The 22162-nt window shown below is 43.4% G+C and overlaps 1 protein-coding gene across 3 annotated transcripts in view; it reads left to right on the top strand.

The window, feature by feature from the left end:
• LOC144609998 (calcium-activated potassium channel subunit alpha-1) overlaps positions 1 to 6336 on the top strand; it is a 594620-nt gene extending 588284 nt beyond the window's left edge. For 2 of the 3 annotated variants that reach the window (XM_078428430.1, XM_078428427.1), the window contains one exon: positions 1913 to 6336. In XM_078428430.1, coding sequence (XP_078284556.1) covers positions 1913 to 2064 — 152 coding nt within the window. In that variant the 3' untranslated portion in view covers positions 2065 to 6336. The remainder of the gene's footprint in view (positions 1 to 1912) is intronic. The other variant, XM_078428428.1, reaches the window with a different exon arrangement.
• The last annotated feature ends 15826 nt before the right edge of the window (positions 6337 to 22162 follow it).

Genomic DNA, 22162 nt, shown 5'->3' with positions numbered 1-22162 from the left:
ACCCAGGCCAATTTGGGGAAAAAATCCGAGAAATTCCTCTCCGACCCCAAGCTAGGCGATCGAAACTTGTCCAGGAGATTACTCAGGTCTTACTATACTAACAATAGCTCATGTCCACTTCCCTGCCCGCTCCCCGTAACCCCTAATTCCCTTGTCTATTAAAAAACAATCTCTTTCTGTTTTAAATTTATTTAAACGTTCCTGCATCCACAGCTCTCTGAGGCAGCTACAGAGGTGCTGCCCAACCTCGCTGAATTACTTCAGCATTTTGTGTCTATCTTTGGTATAAACCCGCATCTGCAGTTCCTTTTTAATACATTCTTCAGGTTCCTGCTTCATTTGATGGATTACTGTTAGTGCTTCACACCAGGGACTGGACTGTTCTGATGAAGCATCTCTCACCTGTAACGTTTTTCTCTCCAAAGATGCTGCCTGACCATCTGAGTGTTTCAAGTGTTTTCTGTTTTAAAAAAAAAAATCAGATCTGGACTTCTTTTAATTTTAAACAATTCAATGAATTATTAGTCAACAAGTTTCCTTCGGGCACAGCATTCTCCAATTCGAGTCATAGAGTCAAACATTTGAGCAATAGATAATTATCTAAGTGAGAGACTTGAAACATAGAACTGTACAGCAGAGGACCAGGCCGTTCAGCCCACAATGTCTGTGTGAAACAGGATGCCAAAGGCCTACTCTTATCTGCCTGCATGTAATCCATATGCATTTTGGATAAATTAAAATGCTGTGCCCCCCAAGATTGAATAGCTGTCCAGTAAGTCATGGGTTCAAATCCTTGGGTCATTCCAGCTTGTTTGTCTCACTGGGTGAAATCCACAAGCAATTTGCTTGTTAACTATTACAGTGAGCAAAACACCACAGAGAGGCAATATATTCCACCCAAGAGCAAAGAGGTATGCCAGCTGACAGAGACCAGAGGAGGTTCTATGATCTTCCCATACAATGCCACAGAAGGCTGTGGAGGCTAAGTCAATAGATACTTTTAAGGCAGATATAGATAGATTCTTGATTAGTACGGGTGTCAGGGGTTATGGGGAGAAGGCAGGAGAATGGGGTTAGGAGGGAGAGATAGAGCAGCCATGATTGAATGGTGCAGTAGACTTGATGGGCCGAATGGCCTAATTCTGCTCCTATCAGTTTTGACCTTATGACCTTGCCAGCAAGAGTTGAATTGCACTAACTGGTGAGGAAGGCAAACTTTGCACAAGTTTCTGAACCCAACCTTTCCCCCCCCCAAGCCTTCCAACGTAAGGGCTTGTAAAGGCAGCAGGTAAAATAACGCCAGTAAAACTCAACAATCAAACACTATATCAAACAAGACATCATATTGTTATTGGTTTTTACAAATGTTGTCATGTCAGAATGTAGTCAGTCGTTGCTTTGATTTTATTTTACATTTACAATGCCTCTGTGCCATAAGCTGAGAGTTTCAAAGCAATTGAACCAGTTTAGGGGAGGCTGCCATCAGAGTCTGAAAGAAAGCACTGTTTTTCCTCTCTCTTTCCAGCTCCAGTCCACTGGGAGCTCTGTACATAAAAACCCCATCAATAATTCAGGTCTTTTGATTACTTTAAAAGTTCCATTGAATTACAGCAACCAAAAAAATGTCTATTTGACGCAAAGATGAATGTAGATGGACATTGCAAAATGTTGGCAACCTGTGGATCATGTCAGAACAGATTGTAACTTTATCATTCTGTCACAGGGAATAACTTAAACCACCAGGATCACAGAGGAGGAGGGAACTTGTCATGAATTCCAATTTTACAATCTGTCAAACGTGTAACAGTGTTAACACATTTTTTCCCCCAGCCCACATGATTAACCATAATGTTTCTCTCTCTTTCTCCTCCACGTTCCCTCACCCGTCCATGGCGACTCGCTATCCTTGCAGAAAAGAAATGGTTTACAGATGAAACTGATAACGCCTTTCCCAGGAACATTCAGATAAAACCACTGAGCGGTCACATGGCTAATCAAATCAATCAGTACAAATCCACCAGCAGTTTGATTCCACCCATCAGAGAGGTAGAAGATGAATGTTGATACCTGTACAAACTCTAAACTGAGAGTGAGACATTGTGAAGCACTTTTAAATGGATGCTGGCTTTGACATACCACGGGCCTTGCCTTTACAGCATTTGAAGGACCATACATGTTATTCCACCAAGAAGCAGCAACTACCTGCCCTTGAAAATTATCTGCTTCTCCAGCATGGAAACACAAGGTTTTATTGAATGGTGTCACTGATAACTTGAAGACAATCGATGCAGACTGAATATTATGGCCAGTTATAATCAGAAGGTCTTTATTTTATAATGCAAAAACTTTGTCGTTTCCTACTTTATCTCTCATTTCTTTTTTGTGACCAGACTCGGATGTTCTTTCCCTTTAGAGGATGAAGGTCACAAGAAAAATTATTAGGCAAATGTACGCAATCCCTCAACAAAACAAAATAATAAAACCAGTATACTTCCAGCAGCAAGGCTTCCATTGTGGCCTGATGAGGTATTGTGGCATGTGAGCGCTTTCAAGAACGTAAGTTGTTATCTGTCCTGTGTTCAGGTAGAGCATAGAGCAAGTCCTGTGTTAAAATCTATTCAGCAATATGTCACTGCTCCTTATTCAGCTTTCCTTCTCCGAAATTTTCTGTCTTGTTAAGTTACGAAAGTGCTTGACTGTATGGCAATAGACAATAGATGCAGGAGTAGGCCATTCAGCCCTTCGAGCCAGCACCACCATTCAATGTGATCATGGCTGATCATTCTCAATCAGTACCCCGTTCCTGCCTTCTCCCCATACCCCCTGACTCCGCTATCCTTAAGAGCTCTATCTAGCTCTCTCTTGAATGCATTCAGAGAATTGGCCTCCACTGCCTTCTGAGGCAGAGAATTCCACAGATTTACAACTCTCTGACTGAAAAGGTGTTTCCTCGTCTCTGTTCTAAATGGCCTACCCCTTATTCTTAAACTGTGGCCCCTGGTTCTGGACTCCCCCAACATTGGGAACATGTCTCCTACCTCTAACATGTCCAACCCCTTAATAATCTTATATGTTTCGAGAAGATCCCCTCTCATCCTTCTAAATTCCAGTGTATACAAGCCTAGTCGCTCCAGTCTTTCAACATATGACAGTCCCGCCATTCCGGGAATTATCCTAGTAAACCTACGCTGCACGCCCTCAATAGCAAGAATATCCTTCCTCAAATTTGGAGTCCAAAACTGCATACAGTACTCCAGGTGCGGTCTCACCAGGGCTCTGTACAACGGCAGAAGGACCTCTTTGCTCCTAGACTCAACTCCTCTTGTTGTGAAGGCCAACATTCCATTGGCTTTCTTCACTGCCTGCTGTACCTGCATGCTTCCATTCAGTGACTGATGCACTAGGACACCCAGATCTCGTTGTACGTCCCCTTTTCCTAACTTGACACCATTCAGATAATAATCTGCCTTCCTATTCTTACCACCAAAGTGGATAACCTCACACTTATCCACATTAAACTGCATCTGCCATGCATCCGCCCACTCACACAACCTGTCCAAGTCACCCAGCAACCTCATAGCATCTTCCTCACAGTTCACACTGCCACCCAGCTTTGTATCATCTGCAAATTTGCTAATGGTACTTTTAATCCCTTCATCCAAGTCATTAATGTATATTGTAAATAGCCTTGCAGTACCCCCACTAGTCACTGCCTGCCATTCTGAAAGGGACCCATTTATCCCCACTCTTTGCTTTCTGTCTGTCAACCAATTTTCTATCCATGTCAGTACCCTACCCCCAATACCATGTGCCCTAATTTTTCCCATTAATCTCCTATGTGGGACCTTGTCGAAGGCTTTCTGAAAGTCGAGGTACACCACATCCACCGGCTCTCCCCTGTCAATTTTCCTAGTTACATCCTCAAAAAATCCCAGAAGATTAGTCAAACATGACTTCCCCTTTGTAAATCCATGCTGACTCGGAACGATCCTGTTACTGCTATCCAAATGCTCTGCAATTTCGTCTTTTATAATTGACTCCAGCATCTTCCCCACCACTGATGTCAGATTAACTGGTCTATAATTTCCTGTTTTCTCTCTTCCTCCTTTCTTAAAAAGTGGGATAACATTAGCTACCTTCTAATCCACAGGAACTGATTCTGAATCTATAGAACATTGGAAAATGATCAGCAATGCATCCACGATTTCTAGAGCCACCTCCTTAAGTACCCTGGGATGCAGACCATCAGGCCCTGGGAATTTATCAGCCTTCAGTCCCATCAATCTACCCAACACCATTTCCTGCCTAATGTGGATTTCCTTCAGTTCCTCCGTCACCCTAGGATCTCTGGCCACTAGAACATCTGGGAGATTGTTTGTATCTTCCTTAGTGAAGACAGATCCAAAGTACCAGTTCAACTCGTCTGCCATTTCCTTGTTCCCCATAATAAATTTCCCTGCTTCTGTCTTCAAGCGACCCACATTTGCCTTAACTATTTTTTTCCTCTTCACATACCTAAAAAAGCTTTTATTATCCTCCTTTATATTATTGGCTAGCTTACCCTCATACATCATCTTTTCTCCCCGTATTGCCTTTTTAGTTATCTTCTGTTGCTCTTTAAAAGAGTCCCAATCCTCTGGCTTCCCACTCTTCTTTGCTATGTTATACTTCTCTTTTATTTTTATGTTGTCCTTGACTTCCCTTGTCAGCCACGGGCATCTCTTACTCCCCTTAGAATCTTTCCTCCCCTTTGGGATAAATTGATCCTGCAACTTCTGCATTATTCCCAGGAATACCTGCCATTGCTGTTCCACTGTCTTCCCTGCGAGGGCCTCCTTCCAGTCAAATCTGGCCAGCTCCTGCCTCATGCCTCTGTAATCCCCTTTGCTATACTGTAATACTGACACTTCCGATTTTCCCTTCTCTCTCTCAATTTGTTGAGTAAAACTTATCATATTGTGATCACCGCCTCCTAATGGCTCTTTTACCTCGAGTCCCTTTATCAGATCAGGTTCATCACACAACACTAAATTCAGAATTGCCTTCTACCTAGTAGCCTCCAGTATAAGCTGTTCTAAGAATCCATCTCGGAGGCACTGCACAAACTCCCTTTCCTGGGGTCCAGTACCAACCTAATTTTCCCATTCTACCTGCATGTTGAAATCTCCCATAACCACCGTAGCATTATATTTGCGACATGCCAATTTTAGCTCTTGATTCAACTTGCACCCTATTCATATTCATATTCTGCTTTTAAATTGTTTTTGAAATGGGAAGTTTAAGACCACAAATTGGTTAACACACATCGTAGCAGAGTAGATTGCACTTTGTGGAGCATTCTGGGAGGGTAAAGCGACATTAATGTTAATTCGATGAAGTAGAAAACATTGCAAAGTTGATTAACTGAAGCAAGCTTGCACAGCACCTTAACCTAGTTCAGAGTTCCCAAGCCGCAATTACTGACCTGAAGAGCTCAATGTGTTGACACCCACTGCTCCCCCTCACCCCACTCCACTCATCGATTCAATTGCCATCACAAGGAGACAGCCGGCCTAAGCTTAATGCAAACTCACAGCACCAGGATGGGAAGAGATATACTGCAGGCATTCTTATTCTTTGCACTCACACCTTGCTGTGATAATCCTACAAGGTCAGCTAAAACTTCTCTTAGCTTCATTGTTCTGTGACTGTAGCACTGAACATTTCCACACTGCAACCAGATAACACCTTAGTTCTGGAGTGAATTTTGAATTGTGGTTACTTTGTTGTTACATTTTGTAGGCAGTAGAGTGAAGCAATTGTGAATAAAATATAATACTACTGATTGGATTGTTAATAAGGAAAACTTGCTAACCTGTTTTAATCTTCAGCATCTACCATTCAGGTTTGATTATCACAGCGTGGGAATTAAGCAGATTAAAATCCAACAACAACTGAAAGCTAACTTTACTGCCCTTACCGATTAAAAATATGCATTTTCATCATTATTTGGCATGTCTTAGGTTTTGCATTTGTACAGCTTTCTTTATATTTCGTTCCTGGACTCTCTGTCGCTCCGTTTGCTCAATTGCTCCTGACAGCCTTGCCATGAAGATGGAGAATCATAGCAAGGACTCCTGCCTCCTTCTTAATTTTTATTTTTGGTTTGCAATTCTATTTTTATGAGTTTCCTTTCGCTTGGAAATTAGAGAAGATTAGTATGACGGTACTCAGACATGAGTGATATAGCTGTCATATCTGATATCTGGTGATAATATTTTGTCTTTTACAAAGAGAGTTTGTACATATATTGTACATGGTTTCATTTTGTATTTTTCTCAGATTAAAACTGTTGTATTTGTCTCCAAAAGAAAGAAGGTTGTGAGTTCTTTGCAAATTCCACTTGTCGACTCGCTGAGTATCAAGTCACCAACACTGGATTAAAAAGTATTTTCAATTGTTCCTTTTCCCATAATTGTGCACTGGGATTAGGATCCAGTATCTCTTCATAGAAAAAAATATAGAAAAGTTCAAAAGAAAAAGATTTTCAATAGATATCCTCCCCCAATAATTAAATGCATTAATAGGAAGCAGAGCTCATATTGAGACATCTTCCAACTAATGAACAAACACTTTAACCAAGGTGATGCCTCAGTTTATTAGAAATGGAAATTCTGACTGAACTTCATGGTGGCGCAGCGGTAGAGTCGCTGCCTTACAGCGAATGCAGCGCCGGAGACCCAGGTTCCATCCTGACTACGGGCGCCGTCTGTATGGAGTTTGTACGTTCTCCCCGTGACCCGCGTGGGTTTTCTCCGAGGTCTTCGGTTTCCTCCCACACTCCAAAGACGTACAGGTATGTAGGTTAATTGGCTGGGCAAATGTAAAAAGTGTCCATAGTGGGTGTAGGATAGTGTTCGTGTGTGGGGATCGCTGGGCGGAGCGGACCCGGTGGGCCGAAGGGCCTGTTTCTGCGCTGTATCTCTAAACCTAAATCTAAAATCTAAAAAACATGTTATTTCCTGCCTTTATAAAATAAGTCTCTTTTATAATTCCATAGCTTTGTTTAAAATGGATTCATTTTTAAGGTGCAGTATCATTACCCATCTTTAATTGACCCGTGGACCAAGTTGCTTGCTTGCCCATTTCAGAAGGCATGTGGAGGCCAGGTTACTGGGAGTCTGAACACATACATGCCGCAACAGATACGGTGGAAGATTCTCTTCCCGATGGGACCAGTGAACCGGGTGCAAGTTTACAACACTTGGATTGTTTCTAGGTCAAATTGACCAATGTGGCTTTTTATTCCAATTTAATTAAGAATTTCAAGGCCCGTGTTGCTGTGGTGGGATTGGAACTCAATTTATAAACTACTAACTAATACACTAACTAAAACACTAATAGGGAGAAGGGTGACCATCTTCAGGTTAAAGTTGCAGCCATATGCAACACACAAGAGTGGGTGTGGTACCATGCCAACAATGAGGCCAGCACTCTATAGGGGTGCCAACTATCTCACTCCCAAATACGGGACAAGGTGACGTCACTGCCCCGCGCCCCACGTGACCTCAACCAGCCAGCGGCCACATGCTCCCGCTCCACCAATGGCGGCCGCCCGGGCCGGGAGGCGGGTTGCTAAGGAACCTCCATCAGGCGGCGCGCGGGCCTCTGGACTGTCCGGAGCTAAAATGTCAGAAACCTAGAGTGTTGGGACCTAAAATGTTGGGGCTTACAGCCCCCCCCCCTCCCCCCGGGCCTAATACGGGACAAGGGCGGTCCCGTACGGGACAAACCAAGTTAGCCCAAAATATGGGGGATGTCTCGGCTAATACGGGACAGTTGGCAACCCTACTACTCTACCAATGGAAGCTGGGATCAACATTGCCCCTAGACCTGGGTTCGCTCTGCAATAACTGGGGGTCTCTGGACTGCAAGAGTGATCACACCAAGAACTTTCCTTTCAAGGAGGTGCAGATGTTCATGGCCAGATTCAGGCAAACCCAATGATTGACAAACCATGTTTATCTGCTGGGGGCCCAGGTACAGCCAAAGCCTTTGCAACAACTGTCCTCATCCCATTCATCACATCAAGTGACAAGAGTGCACTGAAGCACCATTGACCTGAGGTTAAAATGACCAGTAGATCTGGCATCTTATGATTCAGTCAAACCACAGTCTCCCATATTACTTGGGATAAATAAAGCACAGACTTGGTGCTGTGTATATGTGCGTGTGGTAATAGTTCTATGATCTAGCTAAATCACCATTTCCAGTGCAGTCACATAAACCCTGTGCCCAGAATGAAAGTGGTAGAGAAAATGAAGATACTGTTCCTCGGTACCGCAAGGCTGTAAACCTGTCTCTCCTAGACAAGTGCAAATCCTGGATCCCACAATTACTGCATGCAGGGTCTTTCCTGCAATGTTACAGCAGTGTCTTCAACAAATATTTTGCTTACAAGGCTTGCTACCTGCCAAAGCTCCACAATACATCTGTCACATCAGCCAACCTCACGTCAAGCCATCTCTCTGGCAGTGCGTCTAAACTCCTGTGTTTTGTAGTCATAATCCTTTAGGGAGGATTAGACAAGATAGATAGAGTTGTTTACCCAGGGCAATGGCCGGAATGATAAAGGGAAAAGAATGGGACCAGACGGATGAAGAAGAGTAACCGTACCAAAAGGTAGATTACAAAATGCTGGAGTAACTCAGCGGGACAGGCAGCATCTCTGGAGAGGAGGAATGGGTGACGTTTTGGGTCGAGCTCTTTCTTCAGTCTGAAGAACTTCACCCATTCCTTCCCTCCAGAGATGCTGCCTGTCCCGCTGAGTTACTCCAGCATTTTGTGACCTACCTTCAATTTAAACCAGCAGCTGCAGTTCTTTCCTACACAGTAACCGTACCAGCACAGATCTGAAGGGCTGAATGCCCTCAAGGTGCTGCAACATCTCAAGGCTATGATTTGTGTGGGAAAAGCTAAACTCTCGTCTCGTCGAACTCAGTCTGAAGAAGGGTCTCAACCCGAAACGTCACCCATTCCTTCTCTCCTGAGATGCTGCCTGACCCGCTGAGTTACTTCAGCATTTTGTGATACCTAAGGCTATGAGTTGGATGGATATCTTGGCAAAATGTCTTCCTGACAATTTCATGTCCTTGACCAAAAAATGCCAGGATCACATAACCATTTCATGCAATAAAAAATATCTAAAGCCTGAACCATTGCCTGAACCATTGCCTGCTCTCCCTTCTAGAACATCACATGGAAAAATGAGAATTGGTAAGGCTCATCAGACTGAACTGAGTTTCGTCAGCTTGTGGCAGGGCTAACAAGTGGCTATAAAGTAGAATGAAGGTGTTCTGTCTGTAGACAGCCCAGTTTTCAGTTCTGTGGATCATTCCTCCTGCCTGACTACACTGGAAATGGTGGTTCAGCCAACACATGCACTGGACATAGAACAGTACAGCATAGGAACAGGCCCTTCGGCCCACAACGTCTGCTGAATATGATGCAAAACAAATTCTATCTCCCTGCACATACTCCACATCCCCCCATTCCTTGTATATCCATGTGCCTACCCAAAAGTCTCTTAAATGCCACTATCAATATCTGCCTCAACCATCACCAGGCTCTCACCAACCTCTATGTAAACAAATGTGCACTGCACGCCTCCTTTAAACTTTGCCCCTCTTTCCTTTCATAGAGTAAACAGCACAGAAACAGGCCCTTCTGCCCAACTCATCTATGCTGACCAAGTTGACCTAAGCTAGTACCATTTGCCTGCATTTGATCAAGGGTCTATGACCTGGAATGCCAACTGGTTCTCCTTCCGCAGTTGCTGCTTTACAAGCCGGGTTCTTCCGGTGTTTCTGTTTCTATTTCACCTCCAGCATCAGCCGTTATATTAGTTTCCCACGCTGATAAATCCCTTCTGCACCCACCTCTGTACCTTCAAATTCTTCCCGAAGCTTTGGTGATCAGAATTCAATACAATTCTTTCATGAGGTATCTCACAGATTTGCCAGAAGTCAGGAAAAAGGGAGGTAACGCACCATCCCACAGAGGGAATAACTGTGCATTGTTCCCTGAAAGTGGAATCTCATGTGGATAGGGTGGTGAAGAAGGCGTTTGGTATGCTTGCCTTTATAAATCAGAGCATCGAATATAGAAGTTGGGACGTAATGTTAAAATTGTACAAGGCATTGGTGAGGCCGAATCTGGAATATGGTGTGCAGTTCTGGTCGCCAAATTATAGGAAGGATGTCAACAAAATAGAGAGTACAGAGGAGATTTACTAGAATGTTGCCTGGGTTTCAGCACTTAAGCTACAGAGAGAGATTGAACAGGTTGGGTCTTTATTCTTTGGAGCGCAGAAGGTTAAGGGGGAACTTGATAGAGGTTTTTAAAATTTTAAGAGGGACGGACAGAGTTGACGTGGGTAAGCTTTTCCCTTTGAGAGTGGGGAAGATTCAAACAAGGGGACATAACTTCAGAATTAAGGGACAAAAGTTTAGGGGTAACATGAGGGGTAACTTTTTTACTCAGAGGGTGGTGGCTGTATGGAATGAGCTTCCGGTGGAAGTGGTGGAGGCAGGCTTGATTTTAGGCAGGCTGAGTCTGTGGAATTCTCTGCCACAGAAGGTAGTTGAGGCCAGTTCATTGGCTATATTTAAGAGGGAGTTAGATGTGGCCCTTTTTGTTAAAGGGATCAGGGGGTATGGAGAGAAGGCAGGTACAGGCTACTGAACTGAATGATCAGCCATGATCATATTGAATGGCGGTGCAGGCTCGAAGGGCCGAGTGGCCTACTCCTGCACCTATTTTCTATGTTTCTATGTTTCTATGTTTCTATGTTTCTATGTATATGGATGGGAAGGGATTGGAGGGTTATGGTCTGAGAGCAGGTAGATGGGACTAGGTCGGAGAAAGTGTTCGGCATGGACTAGAAGGGCCAAACTGGCCTGTTTCCGTGCTGTAATTGTTATATGGTTATATATGGTTATAAGATAGACGCAAAAAGCTGGAGTATGTCAGACGATATTGTCTAAACCGTTGAGTTACTCCAGGTTTTTGTGTCTATCTTCTGTTTAAACCAGCACCTGCAGATCCTACACAAGGTTTCAACAAGAACAGCCCTGAGAAATGACATGGAAAACCCAGATATAAATTTTAATGAGTAACTGGCATAGAATTTAAACTTAAGCTGCTTTGACATAATTGTAAGCAGCTTCACTGAGCAACAAATGGGGATGCATTTACAGTACTTGGTTCATAGTTGCTGAAAATACTAAACATGACTTGCAGCTGCAGATGTAAATTCTACAAAAGTGTAGGAAGCTCACTCCACAGGGGACTATTAGAACGATCACCACCATCACAAGGATACAACTTCTGACACATGGTAGTGTGACACACTTTTTCTCTTCCATCACATTATACCAGACAGACTGTCAGTCAGAAGAAGTACTTTTGATGTAATGATGGAGAACTCATGACAAGACTCTAAGTAGCATTAACCCCTGACCAGTCATTTCTTCAAAAGGGTAGCATCTCCCTTTGCTGGAATACCGAGACCTATTTGATTTGATACATTCTCTCACTTGGATGAGACAAATTGCTCCAGGAAATATGACTTAACATAATGTAAGAAAGATTTTTAACAATACCTTTTAACGGACCCCAAAATCATGAAACAGCAAGGGAGATGTTTAGCAAGGTTCCTGCAGCAACTAGGTTTTTCTTTAGCCAGAGATGTATTTTATTAGAGTTGGCAGTACAATATCAGCAGAAAAAACAAAAAAATAGGAAAAGTAGTAAGGGGTCAATTTTTGAACAGGGTCACTTACTTACAGAGGTGACAATTCATTGCCTATAAAGCAAACATTTTAGGGTTATAGAGTCATAGAGTGATACAGTGTGGAACAACTTGCCCACACCAGCCAACATGTCCCAGCTACACTAGTCCCACCTGCCTGCGTTTGGCCCATATCCCTCGAAACCTATCCTATCCATGTACCTGCTTAACGATTGTAAACATTGGGATGCAAGAAAATAACTGCAGATGCTGGTACAAATCGAAGGTATATATTTCACAAAATGCTGGAATTAACTCAGCAGGTCAGGCAGCATCTCAGGAGAGAAGGAATGGGTGACGGTTCGGGTCGAGACCCTTCTTCTGAAGAAGAAGGGTCTCGACCCGAAAGGTCACCCATTCCTTCTGAAGAAGAAGGGTCTCGACCCGAAACGTCACCCATTCCTTCTCTCCTGAGATGCTGCCTGACCTGCTGAGTTACTCCAGCATTTTGTAAACATTGGGATAGTCCCTGCCTCAACTACCTCCTCTGGCAGCTTCTTCCATACCCCCACTACCCTTTGTGTGAAATGGTTCTAAATGGTGCAAATTAACTGTGCTTTTAAATAAAAAAACAAAAATGGTTCACTGGTACTTTATGCCGCATGTACATGGATCTGGTTAAATTATTTGTTTCGCATTCATGGATTCGTATGGGCACAGAAACAGGTCCCTCAGCCCAACTCGTACATGTTGACCTTGATGCTAGTCCCTTTTCCTCACGATTGTCCCGTATTCCTTTCTAGACCTTTCCTATCTAATTCAGTAAAATGTTATTATACGGTGGCACAGTCGTATCCGAGTGCAATGTTTGTAGTGTAAGAATAGCAGATCAAGAACAGAATCCAGAACAAGGGGTCACAGTTTAAGGATAAGGGGGAAGTCTTTTAGGACCGAGATGAGAACGTTTTTTTTCACACAGAGAGTGGTGAATCTGTGGAATTCTCTGCCACAGAAGGTAGTTGAGGCCAGTTCATTGGCTATATTTAAGAGGGAGTTAGACGTGGCCCTTGTGGCTAAAGGGATCAGGGGGTATGGAGAGAAGGCAGGTACGGGATACTGAGTTGGATGATCAGCCATGATCATATTGAATGGCGGTGCGTACAGGCTCGAAGGGCCGAATGGCCTCTCCTGCACCTATTTTCTATGTTTCTATTACACCGAGGTGACACATAAAGAGTGGCCACGTGTCCAGTGCCATCTCGTAGCCAAGTTAAATATATTCTGCAACTGGGTCAGGGGGCGCACAGTCAGAACGAGGTGACATGGCTTGGGTTTCTCATCAGCACACCGCTGTGTAATCCAGTCGGAACCCAGCGGAACCACACTCAGGCAAGAAATCCGAGACCATTTCCAGGAGCCGGCTTAAAAAGTTACAGACCAGAGCACTCCTGCCAACTCTCTGCATGTCATTTTAAATCAGATGGATGTCAGCAGTGAGTTACCAAGACAGCTGACCACAAACAGGAAAAATTTAACCATTCACAATGCCAGTGTTTCAGTACAGTACAAAGACGGTCTGCAACTCAATAATCTGCACAAATTCAGTGTGCTCTCCATGGGCCAATGTTTCTCTGTATGTACTTTCTTTCAGGGGAAAAAAGTCATTATCTTTCTGTAATTTTTCATTATGGTGAAATCAAATCAGAAAGCAAATCAAACTTGTCAATGGAATTCTACATCTAATTGAAGCCGCCACATAATCACACGACAATGAAAATGTCCATCGACCTTATCCTTTACCAATAAGCTCAATCAACAATCTGCCGCAGTGTCAATAGGGTTAACAAATCGGAAGCCAAAGTGTGCTTTCAGATACATGTGTCAACCATTCTCCATTTCCAGTGCTGCCAATATGAGCTTCGTGCCTCAGTGAAAATCCATGCCGTCTGAATCATGAGCAAACAATTAACATCAGCCCCTTGTTCGACCGCCATCCAGAAAGAACAGGACTGATCTCTGTCCAAGATGCACAGCATCATATGATTCACCAGATAGTTCCTCTGTCCCTCTCTTTCCCCGCCCCCTTCCAGTTCTCCCACTGTCTTCCTGTCTCCTACTACATCCTATCTTTGTCCCGCCCCCTCCCCTGACATCAGTCTGAAGAAGGGTCTCGACCCGAAACGTCACCCATTCCTTCTCTCCTGAGATGCTGCCTGACTCGCTGAGTTACTCCAGAATTTTGTGTCTACCCTCGATATGAACACCAAAGATAGACTCAAAAAGCTGAAGAAGGGTCTCGACCCGAAACGTCACCCATTCCTTTTCTCCAGAGATGCTGCTTGACTCGCCGAGTTACTCCAGATTTTTGTGTCTACGGTTTAAACCTTCCTACATCATATGACCACCATATTCCCACAGGATTCACCATTGACCATGAATTTAATCTTCTCTTACCTGAAAGCTTCTGCCTTCAGCTGATTGATGTCCTTCAAGTCAACATGAGGCAACTCTTCTGTTGCCCATTGGGGGCTGCGGGGAATCTAATGAATCTTTTCCTGCACCTGGGACACAAAGTCCTGCGATATAATTTTCCGCCTACTTCCACAAAACGCGATCCAGGAAAGCTTATCAAACATTGAGCGCTTTCCTGGAGTAAAACTTGTCATTCATGATGACTTGCACATGTTAATGCTTACTGTAAAACAGCACAGAAACCTGCTGTACTAAACATTTAGTTAACGAGAGTTAGAGGTACAGGAAGGTAAAGTGCCCTTCGGCCCACCATTGATCACCTGTACACACTCGTGCTATGTTAATCCACTTGCACATCCACTCCTTGCACACCAGGTGACATCTTATCAAAACGTATAAGATTATTAAGGGGTTGGACACGTTAGAGGCAGGAAACATGTTCCCAATGTTGGGGGAGTCCAGAACAAGGGGCCACAGTTTAAGAATAAGGGGTAGGCCATTTAGAACGGAGATGAGGAAAAACTTTTTCACCCAGAGAGTTGTGAATCTGTGGAATTCTCTGCCTCAGAAGGCAGTGGAGGTCAATTCTCTGAATGCATTCAAGAGAGAGCTAGATAGAGCTCTTAAGGATAGCAGAGTCAGGGGGTATGGGGAGAAGGCAGGAATGGGGTACTGATTGAGAATGATCAGCCATGATCACATTGAATGGCGGTGCTGGCTCGAAGGGCCGAATGGCCTCCTCCTGCACCTATTGTCTATTGTCTATTTACAGAGAGCAATAAACCTATAAACCCACTTGTCTGTGGGAGGTGGGAGGAAACTGGAGTACCCAGAGAAAACCCACGTGGTCCCAGGGAGAATGTGCAAACTCCACACAGACAGCACCCGAGGTCAGGATTGAACCTGACGTTGTGAGGCAGTGGCTCTACCAGCTATGCCACGATGCTGCCCTAAATACATCAGATTTTACTCAGCACTTTTGAGAGTCACGGGCAAATAAGGAGGGGGAATGGGATGAATGGGATTGCTCTCCTGTGATTGGCATAGTCGTAAATGGGCTGAACGGCCTCCTTCCAGAATCATAGAGTCATTCTTCTACATGGCCCTTAGGGCCAACTCGTCCATTCCGGCCAAGTAGCCCCATCTAAGCTGGTTCCATTTGCCCATGTTTGGCCATATCCCTCTAAACCTTTCACATCCATGTGTCATCCATAGTCATTATCAGATTATGAACAATACCTTATGACTAGAGCTCCACAAAGCTTGCAAACACCGGAAGTATTTTGCACTGGAATTTAACACTGACAGAAGTATTTTTAGTTTTCGTTTAAGTTTATTGTCACGAGTACCAGTTCCGCCTAAAATAATTTTACCCATCTCTCCCTAGTCACTATTTCCTCTCAAAGTAAATCTTGTTTAGGCTTGGAAATTACTGAAGCGGTTAGTTCCTTCGATACCCAACATAAGCTGTTGAGTTCAGTGCTACTGGAAGAATTAGGTCATAGAGTCACACAGCATGGAGACATCCTCTTTAGCCAAAAGTGCCCGTCTACACTAATCCCACCCTCGTTCCGTATACCCACCATTCTCTGTGTGAAAAAGTTGCCTCTCAGGTTCCTATTTAATCTTATATAAGAAAATAACTGCAGATGCTGGTACAAATCGATTTATTCACAAAATGCTGGAGTAACTCAGCAGGTCAGGCAGCATCTCAGGAGAGAAGGAATGGGTGACGTTTCGGGTCGAGACCCTTCTTCAGACTGAGACTTCACCCATTCCTTCTCTCCTGAGATGCTGCCTGACATGCTGAGTTACTCCAGCATTTTGTGAATGAATCCTATTTAATCTTTCCCCTCTCATCTTAAACCTGTGCCCTCTGCCTCTTTCAGTAAATGACTCTGTGCATTCACCCTATCTATTCCCCTCATGATTTTACACCCCTCACCCTCCTGTACTCTGTGGAATAAAGTCCTAGCCTGCCCCATCTCTCTCTTTATATCAGGCCCTCAATCCCTGGCAACATCCTTGTAAACATTGTGTAAGAAAACGAAGGTATTTATTTCACAAAATGCTGGAGTAACTCAGCAGGTCCGGCAGCATCTCAGGAGAGAAGGAATGGGTGACGTTTCTGGGCCGAGACCCTTCTTCAGACTGATGTCAGGGGGGCGGGACAAAGGAAGGATATAGGTGGAGGCAGGAAGATAGAGGGAGAACATTGTAAACATTGTGGTAAGTTGACAGGGTGTGTTGAGCGGTGATCCAGAGAAACAAGTTTAAATCCCATTCAATGACACCTCGAGAATTTAAATTCATGTCATTCAATAAACTTGGGATTTAAGACACCCAACCTCAGTAATATAGTTTGTTTTAATTTCACATTATTTTTTTATTATTGAAAATAAAACGTATTTTTATCAAACATTAATTTTTACTTTAACAGTATTTTTTGTTAAAAAGATAACATTTGGTTCAAAAAATATGAAACCCATCCTTACAAGGCCAGGCCTAAGCGTGACTCCAACTACAAACCAACTTTTAAATCCTCACATTAAACAATTAAAGGTGTATTTCCCTATCAAAGCATTTAAAAAACCCTCCCAGGTAAATTTGCAGGAGACAGTGTTAGTCCAATGAGTGTTTTTCACTGTTTCTCGGTACACGTGACAATCAACTAAAATTGAGACTGCTTTGGCTTTTATCAGTCTTGATTCAGCCAATTTAATGTAACACCAACCTTTACCTGAAGTTATTATACATAATACAACATAAACCAGATTCAGAGACAGTTTCTTCCTAGCTGTTATCAGGCAACTGAATCATCCTTCCACAATCAGAGAGCAGTGTTGAACTACTATCTATCTCTTTGATGCTCCACGGACTATCCTTGGCTGGACTTTGCTGGCTTTACCTTCCACTGAACATGAGTGCCTTATCATGTATCTATACACTGCAAATGGATTGATTGTAATCATGTACTGTCTTTCTGCTGACTGGTGAGCATGTGACAAAAAGCTGTACCTCGTAGAGTTGCCAACCGTCCTGTATTAGCTGGGACATCCCGTATTTGGGCTAAATTGGTTTGTCCTGTATGGGACCGCCCTTGTCCCTTATTAGGCCCGGGGGACGCTGGAGGCTCGGACGGCGCTGTAGGCCCAGACGCTGTAGGTCCGGACAGTGTAGGTCCAGAGGCCTGGGCGTCGCCTAATGGTGGTTGCATGGCAACCCGCCTCCCGGCCGGGGCAGCCGACACTGATGGGAAGGGAGCGTGTGGCCGCTGGCTGGGTGAGGTCGCGTGGGGCACGGGGCGGTGATGTCACCTTGTCCCTTATGTAGGAGTGAGATAGTTGGCACCCCTAGTACCTCGGTACACGTGACAATAAATTAAACTAAATAAACACTTAAGCACAGAGTTATTGTACTTGCCATACAACCAATTTAATGTAACAACAATCTTTATCTGAAGTTATTGCACATACTACAACATAAGCACAGAGTTGTTGGACTCACCCAGTGACCAGGGCTACACATGGAACACCTCCTCTCCTCTCCTCTCCTCCCCCTTCCTCTCCATGTGCTTGTGGACCCCACTAATTGGTGGCTGACTCAATGCCTGTTCAAAAGCAGGTAGCCCAAGAGTCAACACTCATTCTCAATGGCCACCCTGCCTTTGAGAAATGAGTCAAAGTGCTAAAAAAAAAAGACAAGGGTTCAGGAACAGCTTCCTCCCTACAGCCATTAGGCTATTAAACACCTCAAGTCCCCAATAAGCTCTGAACTAGATAGACTTGGGAGCATTGGTATTATCTTTTTGCACTATTATAGTTTGTTTTTTATGTATGTGTGTGTTTTATATATATATATATAATATATATTATATATATATATATATATATATATATATATATATGTATGTGTGTGTGTATTTACATATATGTATATATACATATGTGTGTGTGTATTTATGTATATATATGTTTATATATGTGTGTGCGTATTTATGTATATATATATATATGTGTGTGTGTGTGTGTGTGTGTGTATATTTGTATATGCACACACTGAACATTGTTCCCTCATTATTATATTGCTTACAGTGTACTATCAGCACTCTGCGTCCAACACGATATTCCAACATCAACAGTTTCTCGTATCTAAACTTTGCACGAGTCCCTTCAAGATGGCTGCTGCAAATATTCACCACAGTTGCCCATGTCTCATTGCATAAGGGAGACCACTGCTCTCTCTGTTCAAAGAGAATGGACTACCCTTTACTGTGTTTTGCCAGGGAGCATCAGGCAGAGACCAAGTGGTTTTGCAAAGGCCGAGGGCTTCCCCACGATGCCAGCTGCCACTGGATGGATCAGCGTTGCCTTGAATCACCTCAGGTAAAAGCAACACTTCATGGAAACAAGAAGTGATTTCACGCTGTCAGCTTCCACCTGGTTAGTGGCAAGTGCCAGCAACTCATGTAGGTTAGTGCCCCATGTCATGGCAGCTGTTTCAATGTTTCATTCTGCGGCATCTGCCTTGCCAGCTACATTTAACGCATCGCAACCAACCAGCACCAATTCTTCAACAACTGGCAGAAAGTTAAATAACATCTGCGCAACCTTTCCCTACTCTACAACTCACTCGTGTCCTTCCAGCTTTGACTCTGTGCAATTGCAATTTCCATCTTGTTGCCCTTGGCATGTATGCCTTTAATCCGTGTAAGATCTAAGCTCTGGAAATTCCTTCCGTAACTACTTGCCTCTTCAGCTTTTCTCCTTAACCATGGTCTTTAAAATTTATCTTTCCTGGAAAGCTCAGTACAAGGTGGACAACACAAAATGCTGGAGTAACTCAACGGGTCAGGCAGCATCTCTGGAGAGAAGGAATGGGTGACGTTTCGGGTCGAGACCCTTCTTCAGACTGAAGAGTATGAAACGACCCGAAACGTCACCCATTCCTTCCCTCCCAAGATGCTGCCTGACCCACTGAGTTACTCCAGCATTTTGTGTCTACTTTCCATTTAAACCAGCATCTGCAGGTTTTTTTCCTATATCTTTAGCAAGGTCTTCATTTATCATTCATTCTTCATTGCCCATTGAATTGCCCATGGAAATGTCAAAGACTGGAGGGCATTGCTTTAAGGAAAGAGGGCCAAAGTTTAAACGAAAAGTGCCGGGCACGTTATTTACACAGAGAATGATGGGTGCCTGGAACACGCAGATAGGAATGGTGATGGAAACAAATACAATATTGACGTTTAAGAGGCTTTTAGATGGGCGCATGGATATGCAGGGAATGGGGGGATATGGACCATAAGCAGACAGAGGAGATTACTTTAACTTGACATCATGTTCAGAGCGGACATTGTGGGCCAAAACACCTTTTCTATGCTGTCCTGTTCTATGTTTCAGTTCAGTTTATTGGCACGTGTACCGAGGTACAAAGCTTTTGTTGCCTGCTCGCCAGTCAGCAGACAGACAATACATGATTACAATTGATCTATTTACAGTGCATAGATACGTGTTATATGAATTGAGTATTTGTTGAGGCACTGTAGAGAACAGATAAATACCAACCATGTCTCATATTATGTTAGGTCCGGAGTCACAACCGGATTCCTTTATATCGCCTATGAATCCTTAATACCCGCGTCATTGAGGGTTTGCTAATCTTGCCATTCTTGCCTTTCACACATTATCCTTGAAATCTTACTGGATTATTTTCTTAAATGTGACAAGAATATCATAGTATTAGAAGTATAAGAAAATAACTGCAGATGCTGGTACAAATCGAAGGTGTTTATTCACAAAATGCTGGAGTAACTCAGCAGGTCAGGCAGCATCTCGGGAGAGAAGGAATGGGTGACGTTTCGGGTCGAGACCCTTCTTCAGTCTGAAACGTCACCGATTCCTTCTCTCCCGAGATGCTGCCTGACCTGCTGAGTTACTCCAGCATTTTGTGAATAAATACATAGTATTAGTGTGGACACAAGAAACTGCAAATGCTGGAATTTTGAGTAAAACACAAAGTGCTGGACTAACTCAACAGGTCAGGCAGCATCTGTGGAAGGAATGGATAGACAATGTCTCTAAGAAAGCACCCTACCAAAAATGTCACCTATCTTTTCCTCCCACAGAAGCTGGCGGACCTACTGAGTTACACTCTGTGTTTTGCAATAGTATTGGTGTAAGTGGGTGTTTGATGGTCAGCACAAACAACTCGGGCCAAAGGGCCTGTTTTGCTGCTATTTGTTTCAACAACTCAGCTCTGTGGATAGGAGAGCTTATAAGGTGTGGCACGGTGGCGCAGCGGTAGAGTTGCAGCACTAGCCCTTACAGCACTTGCATCGCCAGAAACCCAACTACGGGTGCTTCTGTACGGAGTTTGTACATTCTCCCCGTGACCACGTGGGTTTTATCTGAGATCTTTGGTTTCCTCCCACACTCCAAAGACGTACAGGTATGTAAGTTAATTGGCTTGGTGTCTGTGTAAATTGTCCCCAGTGTGTGTAGGATAATGCTAATGTGCTGAGATTGCTGGTCGACACGGACTTGGTGGGCCGAAGGGCCTGTTTCCGCGCTGTATCTCTAAAACTAAAACAAAGCTAAAAGAACTCTCCAATGAGAATGTCACGGATATGTTGTCTAATTTTTTTGAACCATGGAAAATAAGACAACATCTTTTATTATTTTTTTAATGTATTGTCTTGCAGAGATAAAAGTTGACTGATGAATGAAGGCAAACACATTGAGGACAACCTCTCTCGAAATCAAAAGCAGATTTCCAACTCACGAATTGAAAACCGCTGATGTCTCACATCTAATTCCAGAGAGGATCAGCCTTCCAACCAGTGCCTTAATATTCCTCTGTCTTCCTACACAATCAAAGACCTGGCTACACTCAATCCATCAGGAGAAGAAAATACACAACTCTCCCACTTTATTGTCAACTGGAGGCTTCAGACTCTCCAACAAATGTTTCAATATCTGTGTGTGTCAGTATGATGTTAACCAGTCAGGTAAAATGAACTGCACTAAAAAAAATTAAGATGATAAATAGAACAGTAGCATGCTTAAATGCTTTCCATGCTGCAAAGCTTTCACCATTTTATCCATTCATCAGCTTGTTCATTCATACATGCATGATACTCAGTTTTATCATATTAAATGTCTATTTCAGCGCCAACTTCTGACAGATTATAATGGAACTATACAAAAAAAAGTATGAAATAGATGTTGGAAATCTTGGAGTTAAAGTGTAGAGTTGTGACAGACATTTTACCTTTAAGCTTCAAACTGGGTTGATCAATAGTACACCATTAGAAAGTCTCAGAACTTTCTTTTCTCGTTTACTGTGCCCGATGGGTCATTCTAACTATAATCATACTTGTTTGAACTGCTGTTGTTATTTCATCCAGAACGATGGTCCTATTTAACGTGTGTTTTCCAACAATTATAGACACTTGTGGGATGTGGGGAATTGTAATGCCAACTTCTGCTTACTCAGAATGAACAGAGCAGAGCCAAATGCATTAAACTTCTACCGCAAGGGGAACATTACAGAATTTATGATGCCAATATATACCGAGATATTGAAAAGATGCAGTTCCTCACTTGACTTCTAATCACAAAAATACAAAGCAAACAAAGTGACTCATTCCCATCATTACCAATGGAATGGTTTAGACATGGCCTAACAGAGGGCAGCTTGCCATTGCAATATTTCTGCCCTCCAGTCAGTGTCAGGTGTTAATCATGCCCACAGCTGATGAATTGTCAGAAATACCACTTTCAGATTAATGTAAAGGTGCTACTTGGGCTACTGTAACAATAGATGCAAAAGATAGACACAAAAAACTGGAGTAACTCAACAGGTCAGACAGCATCTCTGGAGAAAAGGAATAGGTGACGTTTTGGGTCGAGACCCTTC

This window comes from Rhinoraja longicauda, chromosome 35, assembly GCF_053455715.1.
Source record: "Rhinoraja longicauda isolate Sanriku21f chromosome 35, sRhiLon1.1, whole genome shotgun sequence".
NCBI lineage: Eukaryota > Metazoa > Chordata > Chondrichthyes > Rajiformes > Arhynchobatidae > Rhinoraja > Rhinoraja longicauda.
Note: the sequence above shows the minus strand (reverse complement) of the source record. Positions and strands in the feature narration are given on the sequence as shown.